At 39.0% G+C, this 25380-nt stretch overlaps 1 protein-coding gene across 2 annotated transcripts in view; it reads right to left on the bottom strand.

The window, feature by feature from the left end:
• LRP2 (LDL receptor related protein 2) overlaps positions 1 to 25380 on the bottom strand; it is a 182818-nt gene that overhangs the window by 90428 nt on the left and 67010 nt on the right. For both annotated transcript variants that reach the window (XR_006058749.1, XM_042243763.1), the window contains exons 14-25: positions 24131 to 24333; positions 22229 to 22369; positions 20659 to 20862; positions 11852 to 12044; positions 10196 to 10321; positions 9026 to 9156; positions 6707 to 6841; positions 6056 to 6337; positions 4867 to 5109; positions 3697 to 3816; positions 2978 to 3094; positions 689 to 1066 (exon numbers count right to left, since the gene is read on the bottom strand). Coding sequence is in view for 1 of the 2 variants with exons in the window: in XM_042243763.1 (XP_042099697.1) it covers positions 689 to 1066; positions 2978 to 3094; positions 3697 to 3816; positions 4867 to 5109; positions 6056 to 6337; positions 6707 to 6841; positions 9026 to 9156; positions 10196 to 10321; positions 11852 to 12044; positions 20659 to 20862; positions 22229 to 22369; positions 24131 to 24333 (2273 nt within the window). In the remaining variant the exon portion in view is untranslated. The remainder of the gene's footprint in view (positions 1 to 688; positions 1067 to 2977; positions 3095 to 3696; positions 3817 to 4866; positions 5110 to 6055; positions 6338 to 6706; positions 6842 to 9025; positions 9157 to 10195; positions 10322 to 11851; positions 12045 to 20658; positions 20863 to 22228; positions 22370 to 24130; positions 24334 to 25380) is intronic.

Genomic DNA, 25380 nt, shown 5'->3' with positions numbered 1-25380 from the left:
GAGGGCATAGATACACTAACATATCATCATCCTCACTTTCAGGGCTGAAATGACTATGCCCAAGGCACCCAAGATAGTTATCTGCCTGTAGATGCAAATACCCTCTACTGCCATGTGTACTCTTACGTAAGAGTCATGGTATGAAATGTGTACCAGAGGGGAAGTAAGTCAAAATGATTAGGATATTTTCAGCACAAACGCAATGCAAATAAAATCATAAGAATCTAACACACTTTGCAGTCATACCTGGCTGGGGTTCATCTGAGAGTGAGCATTGATTAAAGAGCAAAGAAAGAAAGGACAGTAATTAGGATGATATGCCAATCACAGGATTTTAATCACAGCAAACACAAATCCCTGGACTTTATTTGTTTTGTGGCAAGTTCTGATTGAAATTAGGAAATATGAAAGTTAGAAAAACTTATGAGCGCATTACCCAACAGAACCAAATTTAATTTGATGATCTAATGAAGTAAGGACACAGAACTGGGTGCAAAGGATTAAATGAGAAATACTATCCAGTGATGATTTATTTGAATTCCATGAGGGCTATCCCTACACAGGTTGAAATTCAGAGAACTGAGATTCCTTCCTCAAGAACTACATGGTGATTGTGACAATGATGACACACAGCTGGCCACTGCTCAGGATGAGTTCATGGCCAGCAAACTGTGGTCAGGAGACTTACTGCAAAGTGGGGACTCATCTGTCCCACTGGGGCAGTCAGGGACACCATCACACACTGCACTCAGATTCACACAGATGCTATGGCCGGGGCATTGCCACTGCCAACTGGGACACTGAAAGGGCTGAGTAGGGCAGTCCTTCTCATCGCTCATGTCTCCGCAATCATTGTCCCCATCACAGAGCCAACTTCTATAGATGCAGTTTCCATTTTGACAGACGAAATGAGATGGATGGCAGGTTTTGGGGGGACAGCCATTGTGCTCATCAGATCCCTGGAGGCAGTCCTCATGTCCATCACACTCCCAGGTCTTCGGAATGCAGATCCCATCTTCTTGGCACTGGAATTCATCTTGGTGGCACATACCAGGAGGCCTGGTTGCTAAGAGAACAGCATGGGGAAAATGCATTTGTGAATGCGATCCATAATCCCTTTTACATAACTCCTAGGTTCAGAAGAAATCACTTTGGATCAATGGTGAGTTTCTAATAACGATTATGACAAATGTAATATTAACATCTAAATATATGGTTGTCTTCTCTGTCTGATCTGATTAATGGATCTGATAACAAAAAAAAACGGATGTACAATGGATAGAAGTCCTTGAGTCAAAAGAAAATTATATTTCCTGTGTTTCTAACTTTGGATTAAATAATAAAAAATCATCAGAGAATTTAATAGAGGTTAAACAGCTATGGTGACATGGAATTCATGTATTTCATATATTTGGATGTTATCACTTTCCCTCAAATGAATTATACTAAATGAAGCCAAGTAGAAAGTCAAGAAATACCTGGAGTAACATGCAAATTGGAGAAGGAAATGGCAACCCACTCCAGTACTCTTGCCTGGAAAATCCCATGGATGGAGGAGCCTGGTAGGCTGCAGTCCACGGAGTTGCAAAAAGTCGGACATGACTAAGCGACTTCACTTTCACTTTTCACTTTCACGCATTGAAGAAGGAAATGGCAACCCACTCCAGTGTTCTTGCCTGGAGAATCCCAGGGATGGGGGAACCTGGTGGGCTGCCGTCTATGGGGTCGCACAGAGTCGGACATGACTGAGTGACTGAACTGATGATGATGAAGCCAAGATGACTGTAAATCTTCCATTCTTTGCAAACTTTCCACTATTCATCAAGCAGTTCTTATTGAATGCTTGCCTATCTCACCGGAGTAAACCCAAACTCTCTCCCAGGGACCTTGTAAGGTAATAGAAAGCTAGAGGCAATGGCACTTCAACCTCAGATCATCTGAGAAGAATTCCATGCTTTCAATGTGAAACAGAAACTTCAGTGATTAAGAATTTCTGGGTGTTGCACACACTTATTAAGTATGTAAGCATTTATATTTTCTTTCATCCATAGATTTAAACCATGCTTTTCTGATTGTTGTTATAGTCGCTCAGTCATGTCCTGGGGTTCTTTGCAACCCCAGGGACTATAACCCACCAGGCTCCATGGTCCACAGGATTCTCTAGGCAAGAATAGTGGAGTGGGTTGCCATTTCCTTCTCCAGGGATCTTCTGGACCTAGGGATCAAACCCTCATCTCCTGCATTGGCAGGTGGATTCTGTACCACTGAGCCATCAGGGAAACCCTGTTTTCTGATTAGGGAGGAGAATTGATAGAAACCTACTTTTTATGATCCACCTCACCTTGTTTAATATAAAAATGGCAATAACAAATCCTTTCCATTATTAGGTCTACAGCCTGTGAAGTTTATAAGGTCCATCAGATTTATAGTCCATGAAGTCCTTGAACCCTCAAAAAATGTCTTTTCTCGGAACCTTCATTGAATTGTATCTGTATCATCTCTACAAAGCCCTTATAATTATCTGCCTTGCTTTGTTTCTTACTTTCTATCAGACTCCCAGAACAAAGACCACAGAAAACATGTTAGCAGACACTAAACAAATGATTTGCTTGATGTGACCTCCCTATTGAGACTAAAAGAAACCATTAAAATATCTATATATGGCACACCTCATTGAAACCCACTAATTTTGAATGCCCCAGGTAATACGGAAAAGAAAAATACCTGAGAAATATTTAACCTACTCAAAAGACAATTTGAAAGTGCCCATTTACAACTACTTGATTCACAATTTATCCCTATTTGGTGATGTTGATTTGATTTTCTTATACAATCAATACTGTGGTCCTTGGACAATGTTTTGTTAATTAGGCTGCCTTCCCTCTAGCTTATCTAAGAGAAAATCTGTGGTAAGAGCAATCCTGGTAAATAAGAAATGACCCTGTCACCTGAAACATGCTAGGTATATGGTACTTACGACAATCTGTCTCATCCGAGTGGTCATCGCAGTCAAAAACACCATCACAACGATATGTCTTGCTAATACACTGACCATTACTAACACATGTGAATTGAGAAGCAGTGCAGTTAATTACTGAAAATGAGAGAAAAATATTAGAAATTAACCCAAGGAACAACTGAACATCAAAATTTTTCTAAACATCATGAATAAAAATAAACCATTATTACAATAGCCAAGATAGGTAAGCAGCTTATTTGTCTATAAACAGAGGAATAGATAAAGAAAATGTGAGATATATATATTTACACACACAACGGAGCACCACTCAGCCATAGAAAAGAATGAAATGTTGCCATCTGCAACAACGTGGATGGACTTAGTCATTAAGAAAAAGACAAATACCATATAATGCCACTTATATGTGGAATCTAAAAACTAAAACAAACTAATGAAAATAACCAAAAAGAAACAGACTCACAGACATAGAAAACAAGCAAGTGGTTAACAGTGGGCAGAAGGAAGGAGACAGGGGCAAGATAGGGATAAGCTACAGGAATATATTAAACAACAAAGGGAATATAGCTGATATTTTACAATTATAAATGAATTTAATCTTTGAATGTTAATTAGTATGTTGTACACCTGAAACGTATAAATCAGTTATGGACTTATAACCTCAGTGGATTAATTAAGCAATTAGTTAATTCATTAAAAAAGTAAAACAGTGTACTTACTACAACCAATCTCATCAGACCCATCAGCACAGTCCTTGGTCCCATCACAGACAAAAGATAGGGCAATACATCGGTGACCAGGGCATTGAAACTGAGTAGGTGAACATGTCTGTGTATAATCTAATGTCATCCAAAAACAAAACCAAGTTAATAGTTTATTTCTTGTCCAATGTGTACCAGAGCCAAACTGTACAATGCTTAGGAAATACATAAATTATCTCAGTTGTATGTGTGCTCAAAATTCCTGCACGTCAGGCAGATTGTGTTCTTGGAGAGAGGAACAGAAATAATATAGGTCAGAGTCAGAAACTGTGAGGATACTTTGAAAAACAGACCATACGTAGAAGATAAGCATCATGGCCTTGCTTTGGACTACACCTCATGAATACTATGAAGTCCAAGACTCTTCTGCACAGCTAAGCAACGAAATCCAGCCCACAAGACAGGAAGGCCTGTGGTCACGGAGCATGGTCCACATGATAACTGGATTTAACTGGATCATGACAACTGAATTTAATCCAAAGTCTAAGCAGAACTATCCTCAAAACCAGGACCGTAGCTGGCTGAAGAGACATAGCCTTAGGGTCAGACGGGCTGCCTCCATGACCCAAAATAGGAATCATAATATAGTCTCACAGAATGTGAAAGCTAGAGGGGATCTTAAAGCATATCTAGTCCTGAAAAAAAGGGACTAGCCAAATCATGCAACCAAAACAGAACTTAGTCCAGGGACCTCTGTACCCTCTCTGTGCAGGTGGGTAAGATTTAATGAAATTGAAATGTTCTTTGCCTTTTTATTCTATTGTCTTTTTGCCTGTATAAATGACAAGAAAAACCAGTAGCTAAACATCTGGGTGTGTTTATATGATTTAGAAAGTGGAATTGTTTTAAATATCTGAACAGTTGGTTGTGGGATTTTTATTTTCCAGTTTCCATCGGGATATTAGATATCAAAGACAGTCCTTGTTTTGCTTCCACAGAAAATATTTAGCAAGACTTCCCATGTCTTTGCTTTTACAACCTATTAATACACTGGTTGGCAGATGGAACAGAAGTGGCTAAGATACAATGAAAATTATATGAGCATTCAAGGAAAGTACTCAAGGCCTACTCATGGTTCAAATCTATTTAATAGGCTGACCAGCCAAGAGAAATCAGTTCAAAACTTACTGCATGACTTTTCATCTGATCCATCCCTACAATCATTATCTGTGTCACAGACCCAGCTCCTTGGGATACAGAAGTTATTGTCACAGGTGAACTGATTAGCACGGCAGGAAGTGGGTGCTCGAGTGGGGCAGTTCTGCTCATCGCTGCCATCCAGACAGTCATTCTCTCCATCACATCGCCACATTGAGGGAATGCAGTGTCCTTCGCGTTTACACTCAAATGCTAAAGGTGAACAGGTAGCATCTACAATAGAAACAAATTGGTCGTAAAGACATTGGTTTTTACAGCCTTTTAAATGAGATCTTACCTTTCAATGGGAGCATTATACAAAATGTGAAAGTCATCATCATTTGCTGATGTTTATTTGGCAACTATTATTTACATATTTCTTTTTTCTCTGAATCTTCACAAGGATACTGCCAGGTACATATAATTATCTGCATTTTTACAGATGAGGAAATTGAGGCTTTGAGAGGCTTAGGCATCTGCCCAAGACCAAAACTCTAGTTGTCACGACTGTAAGGCCCATCCTTTGCTTCTAAGCTATGCTTCCTCTCATCATACGGCTCATTTGAAATTGATAAAACATTTATGTAAAAATCTGCACTTTTAAAAAAGAAAAGTGCAAAATAAAACAAAACAAAATAAACCTTTAGAAATTTCAAAAATGTACAAACGAGGACTTTTATTTTCAAATGCCATTTCTATTAATGTCTCCTTGATAGGAATTTCTGAGATCACAATAGTATTTATTATAAATTGGATTACCATCAAAAGATTATGAAGGTTAAAATCACCATTTCACCCATAATCCATTTTACACCTACAGGAGGAAAAAGGAATACAGTACATGAGATTTTCAAAAGCCATTTTTGCAAACATTTATTCCATGATACCATTCTCTCCAGTACTATAGATTAGATCCCATTTATTTGGGGTAGGAGAGGCCAAGATGCAGTGATTCTGTATGTCCATCCAATGTCAGAAAAAAATTTTATTGAGGATAGTCCAAATAATGCTAGAAATCATCTGTAACATTATCTACGCATAATATTCATCGTCTAGCTTTCTAAAACCCTTTAGAGTACATATTCCTTTTTTCCTATAGAGATAACCTAAGCCTTTTTTTTAAAGCGCACCTCTCTCCATATAGATCATAGGACGAATCACTAATGTATAAGCTACTTACTAGATGTGGTACATTGAACCTCATCACTGTTATCAAGACAGTCATCAAATCCATCACAGCGATACCGAAGGGGCACGCATCTGCCATTGTGACAGGAGAAGGAAAGAGGGCCACACTGCTCCACCGGCGGCTCTTGGGAGGCGTTCATCACACATGTCAAATGGTCAGAAGCCAGACTCATTCCGTAGGGGCAACCACACACCCGCTGGGAACTCGGCACTGGGAAGCAGAAGTGGCTGCAGTCGCCATTTGGATTGGTGGGTCGGTTACAGGCATTAGACCCTGAAAAAGCAATGCCCCCAAACAGGGGAGTTAAGCGCATTCCTTTTAGGTTGATCACAGGTTTGGTTTGTGATGAAAAATGAATGGAAAAGAACACTTGTCAGACCCAATATTAGAAACTGACTTCTTCTTGGAAAGGAACACGCCAAATGACACATTCAATTTAAATACAGAGAAGTGCTGAAATGTGTTTTCCCTCCCATATGCTTAAAGTTAGTAGAGTTGAATAGACATTCTCCCTCGTTAAAATTATCTCAGTGACAGGAAGATAAAACTATCAGGAGTTATAGTAAATAAGAAGTATTTAAAGGTAAAAGGAGCCATCGTATTAAATACATCCATACAAAACAACCTGGCAACATTACTCACCTGTCTGGACTCTAGAATCATATACTTTCGCACGCATTACAGAACCAACACCACTTCGGAGAATAACCGATTGTCCAGTATTGTATTTCCCGAATCGAATAATACCACGTCTCCAATCAGTAACATATATATAGTCTAAGAAGAAATATGGTGATAAGTTTATTTGCCACAGCTCACCTGGGAAAATGCAATATGTTTGTAATGCTTCTTCTAAATGTGGGAAGCTTCTTTCATAAGTATCTGTTTAAATAACTATGTTTCTGTTTTCCATAACTTGCAATTCTAGAAATGACTCTTTAGAAGCTTTTATATATATATATATATTTTTTTTTTTTCTTAAAGAAAAAATTTATTTGTTGACTTTTGAGCCTCTGAAGCTAAGGACCTTTAATAAAACAATAGAGTTGGAAGAATACTTGCTGACACCAGAGTGCTAGGGAATAAAAACAGTAGAAAGAGTTGCTAGTGTAGATATCTGAGAGAGATTTTACCTAGAAGAAGCCTATATTTTTAATAATAGTAGTGTTCAGATTCAGGGAAGAATATTGGAATATGGAATATTGTGATGGTACTTAATAGTAATTGGGCTTAGACTTCTATGGGTAAAATTTTTTTTAATCTCAGGATTCTTTTATACAATATGAGATGATGCCTCAGGAGACTGAGTTCTTATCCTAGCTTGAGCACTAAACTGCTGAGTGATCTTCACTGTGTGGGGGCTCATGTTTCTAGTAAAATTCATCTCTAAGTTCTCTTCCAGGTCAAACATTTTATATCCCATGTTTAATGAGAACATTTTTTTTTTAAATTTGACTCTCAAATTTCAAAATGAGCTTTGAGAAGGCAAAGCATAGACATAGTTCAAGAAGGAAATGTTAGTGCATGTTTAGGGGTTAATAAAATTTTATCCACATAAGTGTTCCTACACCTTAAAAGACAATAATGCTCCACAAAGCTGAAAATGGAAGAGGCCATACAAGATTTTAAACATCAAAAATTCAATTGTGTTCTTTTTACCTAAGATACTAAAGCAGGGAAATAAATGCATATTTCAATAGAGTTTTCCAACGGAAAAAGCAATAACCAACTAAAAATTCCAACTCACCAGAAAATGACTAAGATGTCACAAATTTTATCATAAAATCAGTTTTCCTTATCTATGGTCTAATCAATGACTAATCAGTCATTGGACTCACTAAATCATATTTAGCCTAACTGGCAATCAAACTGCAAACCAGCAATTAAATAAAAACTGCATTTTCATTTAATTGCAAAATATTCCAGCAAACAGCAGAGAAAATTTAACATGTTTATACTGTTCCTATGTGAGAACAAATAGGATGTGTCGGACAGCATTAGTAGAAAGGGGAAAAGAATGCACAGGCTGGGGAGAGGGGGGCTGCATATTTATAACTGACTCAAAAATCTCACAAGAGCACTTAAAATATTTTAAAATAACATGCACTCCTCCACAGAAAACAGGGGGGAATATGGAATATATTTACTAGTTATTCATTCCATACTACATGTGTATGAGAAAGTCTTTGAATTATAGTCAATGTCCACTTTTTTTTTAAAAGCAGTATGACAGTTATTCACAGTACAAAATTTCAGGACTTCCCTGGTGGCTCAATGGAAAAGAATTCACCTGCAATGCAGGAGACGTGGGTTCAATCCCTGGGTCGGGAAGATCCCCTGGGCGGAGGGCATGGCAACCACTCCTGTATTCTTCCCTGGAGAATTCCATGGACAGAGGAGCCTGGAGGGCTATAGTCCGTAGAGTCGCAAAGAGTCAGATACTTTCTGAGTCAAACTGAGTGACTTAGCACGCATGCAGGAAGTCTCAACCTGAGACACAACTAGCCTAAGTGTAGGGGCTTTGGTGGATCACAAAATGGCACCTCTCTAACTAGATTAATTATGGTTTGTCAAGCAGAACCAGGGTAGATTTTAGTTTCTCCACTCTCTTGGCCTGGCACATGCTACACAATCATTCACAGAACCTCTACTATCAAGAATAAGCAAACCACCTGTTTCGTGGTGCCAAGCTAGATTCTTATTCCCAGCAACTGAACCCACAAGAACATGCCTATACTCACAAGAGGGGAGATGGGAGGAAGAAAACAGATGCACTGTTATATAAAAATGTCTCAAACAGAAAAAAATTAATATTTCATCAACAAACCAAATGTTTTATTTAGACATAAGAGCACCATTTCATAAGTGACCAGTTTTTCTGGAATTATGAGATTGCCAAATGAGGATGAGTTTTATACAGCTTGCACAGTATAAATAAAACACTTTTGCTTCAAAACATACCTTGAGAGACAGCAAGTCCAAATGGATTTGTCAACTGAGGTATATTGGTCAGGGCTTTTCTGTCTGAACCATCAAAGGTACTGTGCTCAATTTTATCAAAAAAGGCATCTATCCAGTATAATCGTGAAGAACTAGAATAACAAAATACTTGGTTATTGGTTATTCAGAAACTAAAAAAGCACACCTTATACTAAGGGCATTCAAATCAAGGGCTTCCCTGGTGGAACAGCAGTAAAGAATCTGTCTGCAACACAGGAGACATGGGTTCGATCCCTGGGTCAGGAAGACTCCCTGAAGAAGGAAATGGCAACCCAGGCCAGTATTCTTGCCTGCGAAATCCCATGGACAGAGGAACTGGTGGGCTACAGTCCATGGAGTGGAAAGAGTTGGACACAACTAAGAGCTGGACAGTCCGTGGGGTTGCAGAAGAGTCATACACGACTTAGAAAATAAACAACAGCAATTCATTCATTAAGCAAAGTTTAATAGTCTTATGTTCCTCAGAAAAACAAAGCAACTTTCATGAAGTGATTTTCAAATGTCTTAGAAAACCTGAAATGTTATCTTCAAGTTAAGAATTTTAGTTTTTGCCTTATTAAATTCACATTTAGGAAAAATACTGTTAGTGACTTATGTTTGAAAGGTTAAACACATCTCTTCCTATTTTTTCTCCTATGAACTGCTTTTGTATTTGACATATCTAAGCTCGTTTACCCTGTTGCTGCTGCTGCTGCTAAGTCGCTTCAGTCGTGTCCGACTCTGTGCGACCCCATAGACAGCAGCCCACTAGGCTCCCCCGTCCCTGGGATTCTCCAGGCAAGAACACTGGAGTGGGTTGCCATTTCCTTCTCCACCTTTTCCTATATTCCTTGACAGATCAATATCTTAAAATTTAAAATCTGATATTCTAAAAATCCTTCCATAGTACATACAGGCAGATATATATTTGTTGACACCAAAGATTTCCTATCTTCAAGATGGCCCCTGTAAAAATTACACATGACCAGTACTTCATCAAATCCTCCTTCTCTTTCCCTGAGTCTTGCCCTATTCTGCTTCATCTAACAATTTTCAGAATATTCATTTTAATGCATACATTTTCATCCCAGCAGAAGCTGGCCAACTACAATATGTCTCCCTTAGCAGCAATTTGGGATGATTCCTACTTACCTCCAATCAATGGACAGCCCACTAGGCCACCCAAGAGTAGTGTTTACTATAGGTAAAATGTTAGATCCATCAGCCCATGCTCTCAGGATTTTAGCAGGACGGTACCAAACCGAGAAGAATATATACCTAGAAAAGGAGTTAATAAATCAAAGATGTTAACATTGACACAAACTACATAACTTAGATCTAACACAAACACAGATCCTCCAGAGAATTGCTGCAAACTAGTTTTCTGTAGGGTTTATATAAAAAAAATATATAGAAAATACAAATAGCATTAAAATGAGCATCCAGGGCAGAGAACCATTGTGATAGACTTCAGGACTATTGTCACCAAGTAGGTTCTTTAAAAAGACACAATTCAGATTATTAATACTAAATGTCCTTGAAATAAAATAAACGATGAGCAAAACAAAAGCAAAAACAGATTTTATATTCTCTTGCTTTCTTTCTAGATTAAACATCCAGGATCCACTAGATGACTCTTCAATCATCTTCCACAAGGAATTTGCAGCAGAGCATTTCATTCCTAATTAAAAACGCACCCAAATCAATGTACCCAAGATGTCTTACCCAAGACATCTTTTTTATGCTTTTTTTTTTTTTTTAATTTCGAAGGGTAGCAAAAATATAAGTATAGGGGAGGAAAGCTCTTCTGTTTCATGTGAGCCTTAAGAACTAAAATGAGTCTTTTCCAAAAGGTAACTTTCTGAAATGTGACTTCATATTGTTTTAAATGAATGACTGATTAGGAAAGGAATTTAACGCCTTTTTAAAACCCACTGCCAAAGACTTTAGCTTAAGATAAATTCACTAGAAAATCAACATTTAACTCTCTATCGGGCAATAAAACTTCTTATCAATACCATCGTCAGTTTTAAAATATGTTAGACACACAGGCTTTGCAGTCAGATAGGTCTGGAATTTTAATACTAACTGTTGCTTAATAGCTGTGGGTCCTTTAGCAAGTTACTTTATCTCTGTGAGGTCCAAAACAGGTCTTGTATATACTCACTCACAAACCAGCTTTTGGATTAGATGAGATTATGCACTATGTAAAATGTTTGCTATGTACCCTCAATCAGGCTTTAGTAAGTTACCAGTTATCACTTTTTTATTACTCTATTAAAACATAACTACCTGGCTTTAGACTTTATGGTACGCTATCAAACTATCACACATATTTAAATAACAAAGGTAAGAACGAGAAGGGATGATGTGAAATGCTCTGTCTTTTCTTGCCTGACTCCATCAACAATGCAGTGGTTAAACACTTCGTGGTCTGAAAGACTTTTCGTTCTGAAAACTACTGAACGATTTAGAAAGCTTTGGTAAGCTTTGCATCAATGCATTAAAGCTGGGAAGGAATTTGAGCCTTTCCTGATAATTCTGCTGCATATTCATTCCTTCTCCACAGAATCTGTGACTCACTGTTTGGTCCTATGTGACTATGAAAAAAACACAGTTCGGGGAAGGCTGGGAAAGCCAAAACTTAGGAGAAAGTGTTTGAAAGGAGGTAAAGTGATAATTTCAGCATATGCTAAAAGGATACAATCTAAGGTGATTTCAATTTACACGGTTCAATCTTGTATTTACTAAATTTGTCAAATACCTATGGCATCACTTGTTTTCTTAAGAAAACATGAACATACTTACCCAGCAGTAGGATGAACTACGATTGACCGTGGGTTATTTAAATTCTGGATGATTGTACGTCTTGATTTATCAGCTAGCTTTATGACACTGACACTCCTATAAGAAGAATCTGTCCAATAGAGATTCCTCGAAATCCAATCAAAACTCAAACTCTGAACACCTGGCACCCTGTTAGCTGTGATAATTTCTCTTCCTGTAAATTAAAATATGGACATGGTTTAAAGTAAGCATATTTTATATGATATACATTTTCCTATCACTGCATATTTAAACTTTGTGTGAGCATGCAAAGAATATTTCAGTAACATGAAATTCTTTAAAAAAAAAAAAAAAAAGCAACTGTAAACTGCAAAGCAACACATGAGATAAACCTAGAATCTACTCATCTGCAAACGTCTGGATCTCAAAGAATAGATATGATTCTGTTAAACAGAACCAGCAGTGGTATGGCCTGGATTTACTCCCTTGTTCAACCTTTCAGAAAAAATTTCTCAGTACAGAACATCTGAAGAAGAGATACCTGAGTTCACATACTCACAACCACCACCCACAGACAGCACTGATAAGCTGACACTGCCAGGTACGACTGGGGGTATCTGTGAGGCATTCCCGCCCAACCTTCTCATCAACAATCCTTTCATAGCCACAAAGTTGCCAAGTTGGGGAAAGCCCAGCAGCCAGAAAGGAAATCAGAACTGGGTATGAGGAGAAACAAAGACCACTTTTTCCTTTGTGAATTTTTATGCCTTTCCCCCTCCTTTTTCTTTAAAAAAAAAAAAGTGAATCAGAGTAAACAATCACACCTCTTTCTTTTGATGGAACAACTCTAGTCTTTTTCCCACTTATTAAGTCCTCTGTGTGCTAGACACCATACTAGACATTGAGGAAACATGATACTGCTAATAGTATTACTAACAGCAGCTTATACTGAGCACTTACTATGAGCCACCACTTCCCTGATGGCTCAGACAGTAAAGAGTCTGCCTACAATGCGGGAGACCAGGGTTCAATCCCGGGTCAGGAAGATCTCCTAGAGAAGGAAATGACAACCCACTTCAGTATTCTTGCCTGGACATTCCCATGGATGGAGGAGCCTGGTAGGCTACAATCCATGGGGTCACAAAGAGTCAGACACAACTGAGCGACTTCACTTCACTTCACTTCATGAGCCTGAAAGGAGCCCAAGTACTTTACATGAATTCATCCATCCTCACAACAGCTCAAGAGCAGGAATTACTATTATCTCTACTTTCCACATGCGGAAACTGAGTCATATAAAATTGACAGAAATGTGGACACTGTCTTCAAGATATCTATAATGAAGTAGGAGAGGTGAGGGGAGGCAATTAGGGCAAGAGGGAAAGCAATAGAAGAATACTGGCTGCTGTGATAGAGGTATGCACAGGATGGTACGGAAATTATGGCAGGAAGTACAGGAGGGTGAGATGGTTAACCAGCATCACTGACATGAATATGAGCAAACTCCAGGAGATGGTGAAAGAAAGGGAAGCCTGGTGTGCTGCAATCCATGGGGCTGCAAAGAGTCAGACACGACTTAGCAACTGCACAATGACAATAGGTGTAGAGCGATGTTTTGTTCTTATTTATTTACTTATCTTGACCCCACCAGATGGCATGCAGGATCATAATTCCCTAACCACGGATTTAACCAATGCCCCATGAAGTGGAAGCAAAGCCTTAACCACTGGACCACCAGCGAAGTCCTATGGAGAGGTTTCCCAAAGGAAGTGGTGAATGAAGGGCTGTAGAAAAGATGTGGAAGTGGGAAGGAGAGACCCTGAGGATTCCACATGTTCAGAAGCATGGCTAGAGGTTAACAAGCTAATGATAGAGGCTAAACGAAAGGAAGAAGTGTGGGTGACCACCAGATTTGGGGAGGGTGGGGCAGCAGGTAAGAGGTAACACCTTTCCCTTGGGGCAAGAGGTCTGGGGAGGAGGAAGAATGGTGAATATTTAGACACATTGGTTTTCAGGTGGTCTGTGGGATATCCAGGTGAAGTATCCAAGAGGCAATTGGTGCAATGGATGTGAACACCAGAATGTGGGCTTGGTTTGAGAGTTTTAGCACTTTCTGCAAGAATCCTTCTCTGACCTTTCCCTTCATTCTACAGGTTAGGAGGAAAAGCATTCAGGAAATGGCCTATCATATGTTTCCCTACACTAATTTATACTTAATACATTAGATGGTAACGAAAGACACAGAAGGTGCAGAATTATGTGGAAGAAAACGCACAATTAGAAGAGAGGACCCATGTTGAACACTAGAGATCACAATTGCATACAGGACAGATAAAGAAAAAACAAAACTAGCGGAGGTGATGGAATTCAGTTGAGCTATTTCAAATACTGCACGATGATGCTGTGAAAGTGCTGCACTCAATATGCCAGCAAAGTTGGAAAACTAGGCAGTGGCCACAAGACTGGAAAAGGTCAGTTTTCATTCCAATCCCAAAGAAAGGCAATGCCAAAGAATGCTCAAACTGCTGCAAAATTGCACTCATCTCACATGCTAGTAAAGTAATGCTTACAATTCTCCAAGCCAGGCTTCAGCAATATGTGAACCATGAACTTCCAGAAGTTCAAGGTGGTTTTAGAAAAGGCAGAGGAACCAGAGATCAAATCGCCAACATCTGCTGGATCAACAAAAAAGCAAGAGAATTCCAGAAAAACATCTATTTCTGCTTTATTGATTACGCCAAAGCCTTTGACTGTGTGGATCACAATAAACTGTGGAAAATTCTTCAAGAGATGGGAATACAGACCACCTGACCTGCCTCTTGAGAAATCTGTATGCAGGTCAGGAGCAACAGTTAGAACTAACTGGACATGGAACAACAGACTGTTCCAAACAGGAAAAGGAGTACGTCAAGGCTGTATATCGTCACCCTGCTTATTTAAATTATATGCAGAGTACATCATGAGAAATGCTGGGCTGGAGGAAGCACAAGCTGGAATCAAGATTGCCGGTAGAAATATCAATAACCTCACACATGCAGATGACACCACCCTTATGGCAGAAAGTAAAGAAGAACTAAAGAGCCTCTTGATGAAACTGAAAGAGGAGAGTGAAAAAGTTGGCTTAAAGCTCAACATTCAGAAAACGAAGATCATGGCATCCGGTCCCATCACTTCAGGCAAATAGATGGGGAAATAGTGGAAACAATGTCAGACTTTATTTTTGGGGGCTCCAAAATCACTGCAGATGGTGATTGCAGCCATGAAATTAAAAGACGCTTACTCCTTGGAAGGAAAGTTATGACCAACCTAGACAGCATATTCAAAAGCAGAGACATTACTTTGTCAACAAAGGTCCATCTAGTCAAAGCTATGGTTTTTCCAGTGGTCATGTATGGAGGTGAGAGGTGGAGTATAAAGAAAGCTTTGATGCTTTTCAAAGAATTGATGCTTTTGAACCGTGGTGCTGGAGAAGACTCTTGAGAGTCCCTTGGACTGCAAGGAGATCCAACCAGTCCATCCTAAAGCAGATCAGTACTGGGTGTTCATTCGTATACTTTGGCCACCTGATGCGAACAGCTGACTCATTTGAAACAACCCTGATGCTGGAAAAGATTGAGGGCAGGAGGAGAAGGGGACGACAGAGGATGAGATCATTGGATGGCATCACTGACTCAGTGGACATGGGTTGGGTGGACTCTGGGAGCTGGTGCTGGACAGGGAGGCCTGGCGTGCTGTGGTTCATGGCGTCGCAAAGAGTCAGGCATGACTGAGCGACTGAACTAAACTGAACTGAAAGAATAAATGTTTAAGGAACAGTAGAAATAATGGTCAAGAAACAGAAGGAAATTCAGGAGTGTGTTTGTTGTCAAGGGGAAAAAACATTTAAGAAAATGACTAAGGTGCCAAAGATAAGAACTGAAAGTTTATAACAAAGTGACTGGAGATGACTAGGGTAAGATTGGTTTCAAGAAAGTGACATAGTGCAAAGAGGTGAGAAATGTAGATATGGAAGTAGGGCTTAAAAACTGTACACCAAACTATCAAGGTGCTTGTCCACAAACTTGAGGACAGAAGACTGCAATCAAAGAGGAACATGAAATAGAGGGTGGGTGGAAGGATTTTTAGGATGAGAGAGACTTCAGCATATCTGATGAGGATAAGTCAATAGAACAAAAAAAGTTGAAGAAGAGAAAGGATCACTGATGGGGCAAGTTCCCTGAGGGTCAGCCTATATTGACTTCAATCTGACTTCAAACAGTTTTTGCACATAAACTCATTGAATTTCACTTCTCACTGGGAAAAACAGCAAACATAATATCTCCCTAACCAAAGTGCAAAGAGTTTAACCACTATCTTAAAAGGCAATTTTCTCAGCATGCGGACTTGAAATTTTTTTTTTTTTTTTAAAAAGAAGAAAGAAAACCATGATGAGAACTGCAGTTGCCAAAACTATAGGAAGCTGACCCGTGGAGGCACCTACGGGAGACAGCCTGTGTGCAGCAGCTCTGCAGATGTAATTCCAGTCCCCAGAGAAAAGGTCTTCTGGTTCAAACTAACAGATTAACCACAAGTTTATCTCCTCTTCCTTCCAGTAGAAGAACAGATGAAGAGAAAGAAACTGGAGAAGGGATAACTAACTAAATAAAAGGTGAGATATACCAGCAGAGGTGAGCACCAACACCCACACATGCAAAAGCCTCAGCTTACCTGCATGCAGAGGCCGCAGATTCTGAAAAAGGCAGGGGTGAGTAACTACCCTGGTAGAGAGGCTTCCCTGGTGGTCCAGTGGTTAAGAATCTGCCTTGCAATGCAAGGGACACCGGTTTGATCCCTGGTCAGGGAAGATCCCACAAGCCATGGAGCAACTATGCCCGTGCGCCACAACTCCTGAGCCAACACTCTAGAGCCCAAGGGGAGCAAATACTGAAGCCTGCACACCTAGAGCTTGTGTTCTGGAACAAGAGATGCTACCGCAATGAGAAGCCCACGCATCACAAGCAAGAGTAGCCCTTGCTCGCTGCAACAAGAGAAAGCCCACATGCAACAGTGAAGACTCACCACAGCCAATAAATAAATCAAAAAGGTGGTACGGGGAACAGCTGAACCCAAGACCCCGAGCATCTGAGACACTCCTCTCCTCTGCCCCCTCTAAGAGATCTGAGATTTTTTTCCTCGGAGGCAACTCAAGCAGAGAGGCTGCGGGCTGAGGACGTGTGGCATGACAGAGGACTGGGTTCTGCACAGAACTGAACACAGGAGGATTCTGCCTGCGAACACTGAACTGAAGGGGCCTCTGCCCCCTCTCATCTGCACTGCTCCCAGAACACAGATACCAGCTTCCCCCTCTTACTCCTCACCCCAACAGGGAGAAGGAGAAATTGACTATCTCCAGAAAGGATTTGCTGATACCGACATTTGGAAACTTCTCAACAAAAAGGCTGCTTGATAACCACCTGATGAGGCCCATTCATACCTATAGCTTTCTGGCCAGCACTTTATAGCTTTGCTCTTACTATCAAACAAGGCTCAAAGAAACTTAAGTTTCCTTCATAAAAAGGACATCTGAAAACAACCCGAAAGAAAAAGCAACCCAAAGGAAATGGAAAGAGAAAAATTAATCATTTAATGTAATTAATACTTTCATAGACTAAGAAAAGATTAAATTTATTTTTCAATTAATTAATTTATTTATTTGCACTGGGTCTTAGTTGAGGAATGTGGGGTCTGGTTCCTTGACCAGGGATCACATCTGAGCCCCCTGCTTTGGGAGCATGGAGTTCTAGCCACTGAACCACCAGGGAAGTCCAAGGCTTTATTTTTAAAAAGAGATAATCAGAGAGCAAGAAGGAGCTCTTCAACATAGAAAATTAAATATCTGATAGACTAAAACTAAAATGCCAAAAAAAAGTCTCACTGAAAGTAGAACGAAATGATAGAGATGAAAACTAGGAAAGGAAAGATAAGAAAACAGATGAGTAACCTAACATGCTTGCATAGAAAAAGCAGGGGCAAGAAAACTCCCAGAATAGGAGAGAAATCTCAAGATGAAAAGGATCACCAAAAGATTCTAAAAGCTTCCAAAAAGAAACAAAAAGACTCTCTCCCAAGAAAGGTCATATACACTGAAAGCCTACTGCCGATGGCATAGGCCTTCTGACAGGGGCTACTAAAAGAGAGTGCGTCAGTGTCCTCAAATTTCTAAGGTAAAACTGCTTTCACCCTACACCTTGTCAAATGATCGAATTGCAGGACAAAATAAAAGTAAATTCAGACTCAAATTATATACCACCCTACCCATTCAAAGCTATGATATAATGTGTTTCAGCAAAGTATGGAAATAAGTCTGGAAAGAGAAATAAATGGCTTGCCAGAAATAGGAAAACCAACAGAGAGAAACAGCAGATGGAGGTCAGAAGAGCTGTGTGCCAGATTCAACTATACAGCAGAGGGGAAAAAAAAATCACAGATTTTGCATTTGATAAATATGTAGATACACAGATAAGCACTTGATAGATCTGTTTGGGGAAAATATAATAGCTATAGAAGAAACTAAGCAAATTAAGATGGAGCAATTGTTAAACTCCGGAGGGGGCGGGGCGGGGGGATCAACATTTGTTCAAGAAATGTCATTATGAAAGACTACTTGATTCAGCAGTGAACAAAAAATTACGTTCTAGCTTTTTAGGGAGAAGAGGAGGGAAAAGGAGAGCTGATTCCTTATCTGTAACAAGGAAAATAAATGTCTAAAATGACAAATCAAGAAAAGGTACTGCAACAGAGAAGAATAACCCTGATTCCATATTGCATCTATTCCTTTAGCTCTAACCTTTGTTCTCTGCTGCCTGTGGTTAGTTGTGCAGGCTCGGCACCTTTTGTAAAGGAATGTTGCCTATGGGATAAAATACACAGGATAGCCCATTCTCAAGGCTGTGACATTTAAAGGTATATATTTTCCTTTTATGTAGAGATAAAACCCTAGAGTAGGAAATAGCAACCCACTCCACTCTTCTTTTCTGGAGAATTCCTTGGACAGAGGAGCCTGGGAGGCTATAGTTCATGGGGTCGCAAAGAGTTGGACAAGACTGAGTGACTGAACACACACACACAGATAAAAGGCTTCCCAGGGGGCCCTAGTGGTAAAGAATCTGTCTGTGATGCAGGAGACATGGGTTTGATCCCTGGGTCAGGAAGATACCTGGAGAAGGGAATGGCAACCCACTCCAGTATACTTGTCTGGAGAATTTCTTGGACAGTGGAGTCTAGTGGGCTACAGTCTATGGGGTCCCAAAGAATCAGACATGACTGAGTGACTAATACTTTCTACTTTCTTTCTGTAGAGATAAAAAGTTGCAGAACAGAGAACAGCTTTTGCTTTGTTGGTAGTTTATAGCAACATGGTAAACAGATTACATGGATAGCTCCAAGGACAAAAGATTCACCAGCCAAATCCTCTCTGCTTTAAATATAAAAGAGGCCTGAATTCTAACTTGGGTAAGATGGTTTTTTGGGATACTAGTCCACCAATTTCTTAGTCTGTTGGCTTTCCAAATAAAGTTGCTATTCCTGGCTGGAACAACTTATCTCTAGGTTTACTAGCCTGCCTTGCAGTGAGTTGTATGAACTTGGACTCAGTAACAGTATAAACATTAGTAAGTATTAGTAACTTACTAATTACTAATACTTACTAATAATTGTATTAGTAAGTATTAGTAACAGTATAAGTATTAGTAAGTGTAAGTATTTAGAAACATGGGGATTAAAGAATGGTAAGGAATTACCTCTAGTGAGCAAGTCTGAGTTGGGCAGGGTGGAGCAGAGTAATAAAGTTTTTCATTGATAACAGCTACAATAATAGCTTTTGTCGTTCTTCAGTTGCTAAGTCATGTCCAACTCTTTGTGACTCCATGAATTGCAGCACACCAGGTTTCCCTGGCCTTCACTATTTCCCAGAGTTTGCTCAAACTCACGTCCATTGAGTCAGTGATGCTATCCAACTATCTAGCTAACATTTACTGAAAATATTTAATATTTTCCAGGCATCATTCTAGGTGTTTTAAATGCATTAACCTAAAATCCTATCAAAAACATTGAGTTATGTAGTGCCTTTATTATTATTCCTACTTCACAGTAACATTCCCAAGATTATACAACTAAGAAATGTGAGAAGTCAGGTTTTGAAACTAAGCAGTGGGCTCCTGAGCTGGCCCTCTTAGTTGCTATGTTATTCTGGCTACTCTTTTTTTTCAGACTTCAGTTTTTGACCCATTAGTGGATGGTAAAATCAAAGTACTGGATCATGATAGTACCCAACTGATAAGGTCTGACTGACTATAATTTATCTTTCTGTGAGGATTATGAAAATTTTAACAGAATTCCAATTAACTAGAAACTTACTTACAGTAAATCTATATTTACATATAATTCATATATTGTAAAAATTCCATTTAGGTGGTATAGCAACCCTAGACAGAGATCATTCCATTGGCTCAATCTGGCTGCTTGCAAAGGGAACAGCCTCTAGTCAATTAACCCATTAACAGCTTTCATACATTTAACCCTCCTTTTATGAAGTGTCAATATGGCAATATTTGTAGCTGTCAATAAATGTTTTAAAATGCATCCTCATTTGTAACTTATTTTGAAAATAAAGGAAGTGTTCACTTAGACCTAATTTATAGATTTCCCTATTTAAAAACATTTAGCAAGCTTAGTAAAATATCCTGCTTAAGAAGTGAATGCAAAAGTTTTATAGGGCAAATGATTTGTATTATTATTGAAAACAGACAAAACCAGAGAGAAAAAAAAAACAACTTTAAAACCATTCTTACCTGTACCATCAAGCTTTTGTCTATAAATAATGTTTTTCTTCGTATCTGAAAAAAAGATAGCCTTCTCGCGGGCATCAAAATCAATCCCAAGGAAGACGGAAGAAGATCCTGACACTGGAAGGATGACATCCGTCTGGTGAGAGAGGGTGAGTGGGATGCCACGAACAACCAGATTAGATGAAAAGAGCAGAAACCGTTCAGCAGCTGTAGAAAGAAGGACACACGCAGTCAACCACAGCATGGTTCTTACCTTCTCCCAGTTCCAGAGAAATTACTTTTACCCCCCTAAGTTACATCTGATAATTCTGAAATAAATACAAAAAATAAGTAAAAAACATAGTTAGAAATAATGGAAAGAAGGAAAATACTATAAAGGCAGTAAGTATTACAATCTTACTTCTCCCTGAGAAATTTATTCTTAAGATTAAACTTATATAACACATGGTGTCCATATGCTGAATTTCCAAATTGGTATTAACTGAATAATGATTCCATCAAAATTCTCAAGTTACATTAACTTTTGTGTAGAGATCTATATCAAGAATCCTACTGCAGTTTAGGAGATGCGAAGACCAGCAAAAAAGAAGATTAACAGCAACCAGGTAAATTATTTAGAAAGAAACAAAGGAAGGAAAGCAGAAAGGGAGGAGAGGAATGAAGGAAACAGGAAAGAAGAAATGATGTGTAAAATCAAAGAAGAAGGCAGAGACAATGGGCCAGGAAATCAAAAAGGAGAACATGGTTTTTGCAGTGACGGTGATTTTTATCTGAATCTAGGATGACCTACAAAGTGAACAAATTTGTTCAAGTTAAAATAAGAGAATTTACATACTAATCCAGAAGTAACAGCAGGGAGTAAGAATGTGTAAAAAGCATTAATTAAAAAGGAGTTGTCAAAGGGACAATAAATGAGAGAAACAAATATTGTAGGAGTGTATTTCATCATCAGATGAAAACGAGGTAGCGTTTTATTTTAATGTGAGTAGATGTGTAGGTGATCAAAGAGGAAGACTATGCATTTAAGGCACGAATGCAAACCAGAGCATAGAAGCAGATATAGAGAGAAAATCTGAACTGAGGAGTAAACACCAGATGAAGAAATGAGCTACCCCAACACTTAGGAGTTTAGTTTGGAATACAGCCGTAAAGCGAGGTGGGATCAAGATGTGATTACCTGACTGGCAAAGTGGTGAGCTAAAAGAAGTCAATAAAGGTGATGGCAAGTGCTTCCCACTAGGGTTAAGACTAACATCTAAAGGTATACATGTGGTAGAGTAAAAGGCTCAAAATTAAATTCTATGAATTTCAAGAGCATAGTTTAAAGAAAGAAAGTGATTTCAGGAATGACAGTCACCCAAGGAAACCCTGAATGTGTTCCAAATGATGGAAATTTACATCTTCAAACACATTCGTTGTACAAAAGGAATGGTGCCTACAAAGGAAGATGCCCATGGGCTACCAAAAGCTTATTCGCTGTGAAGAAGTGCTACAGGGAGCTGGCCCAGTCCCAAAGCAGTACACGAACAGCCCTGTGCTGACTGTCAGAAAGATAGTCCAAAAGTGATCTTACCAACACAGTGATAGTCATCCCAATCCGGAATGTAGCCAAGCCTACACTTGCAACGGTAACCCAAACCACCATTGAATGTTCTGTGGCTGAGGACACAGATGTGCTGACAGCCCCCATTTTCATGTGCACATGGATTTCTTGCTGGAAGGAAAAATGTGTACTGTTAAATCTCAATTAGAAATGCTTATTTATCCAAGACATGCGAAGCCATTTTGCGACCTATGGGTGAAATGGGTTTGCAACTCCTTGGAGACATCACTACTGGTTATTACTGTACACATCCATTTAACTGCTCCCAATCCCATTGCTGCTCTTGAATTTACTCTTAAACTGATAGTGGCCACACACACACACAAAATTGAAATTGAATAGCCTTGAGGGTTCTTATCCTCCCAGTAACTGTATCACTTTGTCTGCTAGCATCAGTGATTAAAACTTGACTTCCCCCAAATAACCTCCCTGGATACTTACTTTGTAAGACAATTTACCACCAAAGATTCTAAGAGGTAAACATTATCCCAATTTTACAGAAAAGGAAACCGAAGTTCCAAAAGGTTTGACAACTTGCTCAAGATTATTTAGTTGCTAAACAACTAAACTAATATTCAAATCCAGATCTAATTCCAAAACCCTACATGTCTGAAACACAAACCAGTCTATACATCTAAAAACAATTCTCAAGGCAATGACTTTAGAAAGTTTATAGTACGCAAGGCTGTCAAAGTTAAAAATGTCTGCTTTTGAAATTGTTTTCTTATCCTTTAACTTACTCTTTAAAATAGTCTCTTTACCTTCTCAAGTAGATTCATTTTGAGAAACATAGGCAGGTATCACTCTGAGGCAAATAATATAATTTAGATGATGAAACTGGGTTATACTTTTGGTCAAGGGCAGATGTGAGTTTAGTAGCCATGAATTGATCATTCCAAATAGATATTTTCTAATATAGTATATACTTTCATATAGATATATAATATATATCTATATTATATATACTTTATATATATATATATTATATATATATATAGTACATATTTTCCAATGAAGTGTTTATGTAGGAAGGGTAGTCATCTGAAACTATCAGTTCTAGAGGTTGGTTTGTTTGGGTTTTTAAATCAGCCTAATTACTTTATAGTCTTTCTCCAGAAAGCCAGACTCATCACTTAGCATTAGAGATTTAAAGTTAAATCTTTCTTTCTCTGAATTACTGTTCACTGATATTAAGCTTTCTTCCAACATAGCCTAGTTTGTGTTTTTTTTTCCTCTGATGCATAAGCAAATGCAGAAAAGAGCTATGGACACAGTCCAGTCATGTCAGTTTAAAACCTTGAAACCAAACTTATTATAAAATAACATAAGACTTAACAGTGTCTGAATCAAAATATTTCATTTCTTTGATTAGTGACTATCCTGAGAGACACCAAACCCAATGCTAAACAGGTGTCACACAAGGAAGAAGAAGAAAAAAAAAAAGAGCTCTGGCACTGCCCAAATGAAATGGCCACTTAGGCATGTCATTTCCTTCTGGGTCTGACTTCTTTGACTGTAATATTAGAAAGTTGAATTAGGAGATTTCTCCCAGTAGACAAAGGATGGGTAATTTTAGTGTATTTGCTGCTCTTTCTCCAGCCTGTAGACAGGATCTGGTACACTGCATATGCCAATAAATGTCTGTTAAACACATCTCTATGTTCTTTGTAGACTGGGCATTTTAATTCTGAAATACATCAACTTCTCTAAAATACCCATGACCTGCAAAGCTAACTTCAGCTAGTTTAACTCTCTAGATAATCCATCAAACATTTGAGAACACCTCCCAAATCTCATGAGAACTTTGAGAAGACCTTTCTAATCAAGGCCTGTACCAAGCAGGGTTTTTCCTCTGTTGAGGGGGGTGCCTACCATCGGGCTGCCTGAGGCCATGGTAAACAGTCACTCCAAACGGCTTCAGGGAAGAGCGGTAGTACAATCTGGGGTTAGTCTCCTTGAACTTGTTTGCCTTCAATACAGCCATCTTTGTCCAATCGGTGAAGAACAACTGTCCTTCAAACAAGCTTATTGAAAAGGGATGAGGAATGTCTGCCCCTCCGTGAATTACTGTCATCCTGTTACAAAAGAGATACACCATACAGTTTTGATTAAAGGTGGAATTAGTTCACATTGAACCCGGGTCTCCCGCACTGTAGGCAGTCGCTTTACCATCTGAGCCACCAGGGAAGTCTCAAAAAAAAAAAAAAAAAGTTGCTAGCTACTACTATAGAATATATAGTCAAGATACATTTTAAGATGCAGGTAATATTGCTGTCAATACTTGCTAGAAGGACTTCCATGTTGCCTCTTAGAAAAGAGCCTTGGCACTTATAGACCAGTCCCTGCCCTAGCTAAATTTTTTGAGAAATTACTGCTTTCCCACCTGTTTGTTCTTCATTCTTTTAAGGTTGCCCCACATATAAAAGGGCTAAGTTGTGAAACATCATTTTGAAATTCCTAGGGGAAAGAGTGTAACAAGGGATGGGAAATCTGGTAGAAGATGCCTTCAACACTCACTTCACTCACAACACTGCACCACTGACAATTTCTCAGCCACTAGGGAACATGACAGCAAGTTGGCAAATTCGACACATGGCAAGCACACACCTATTTCGGATGTCACTAGAGAGCAGAAAGCACAGGGCTACCACTGACATGCCTTTGCTTGATTAAACTGTCAGCTAATCACATGATAGTGGAGACAGAGTGCCCAGAACCGCTTAAATGGAAGACAAGAGAGGTAAGAAGTGCCAGACAAGGGGAAGAAATCAACATTGCTGCCATGACTACATCTACGGAATCAGTCATTCACTGAGGCCACACAAAGTGAGGTGGAGGATGGTTCATGAACGAGAAAAAAGGTAGGCAATTTCTCATCTGATTTATATGACTATTTTTGTCATTAGGTTAATTCATATTCTCACTTTGGGAACCAGTTTCAGTAATAAAAAGTCATAACCTTAATACTCAATCTCTTCATTTAAACAAATAGAGACTGTGGCAAACTGTGATACCATCCTTACAAATAAAGGAGAAACAGAAGTATCATGGTCTTTTAATTGAGAAAATAAGATCAAGTCATTTGGAAAAATCAAATTGACATGAGTAATTTTTCTTGGTCA

The sequence above is a fragment of the Ovis aries genome, chromosome 2 (genome assembly GCF_016772045.2).
Source record: "Ovis aries strain OAR_USU_Benz2616 breed Rambouillet chromosome 2, ARS-UI_Ramb_v3.0, whole genome shotgun sequence".
NCBI lineage: Eukaryota > Metazoa > Chordata > Mammalia > Artiodactyla > Bovidae > Ovis > Ovis aries.
The sequence above is the reverse complement of the archived record's forward strand: the minus strand, read 5'-3'. Positions and strand labels throughout refer to the sequence as shown.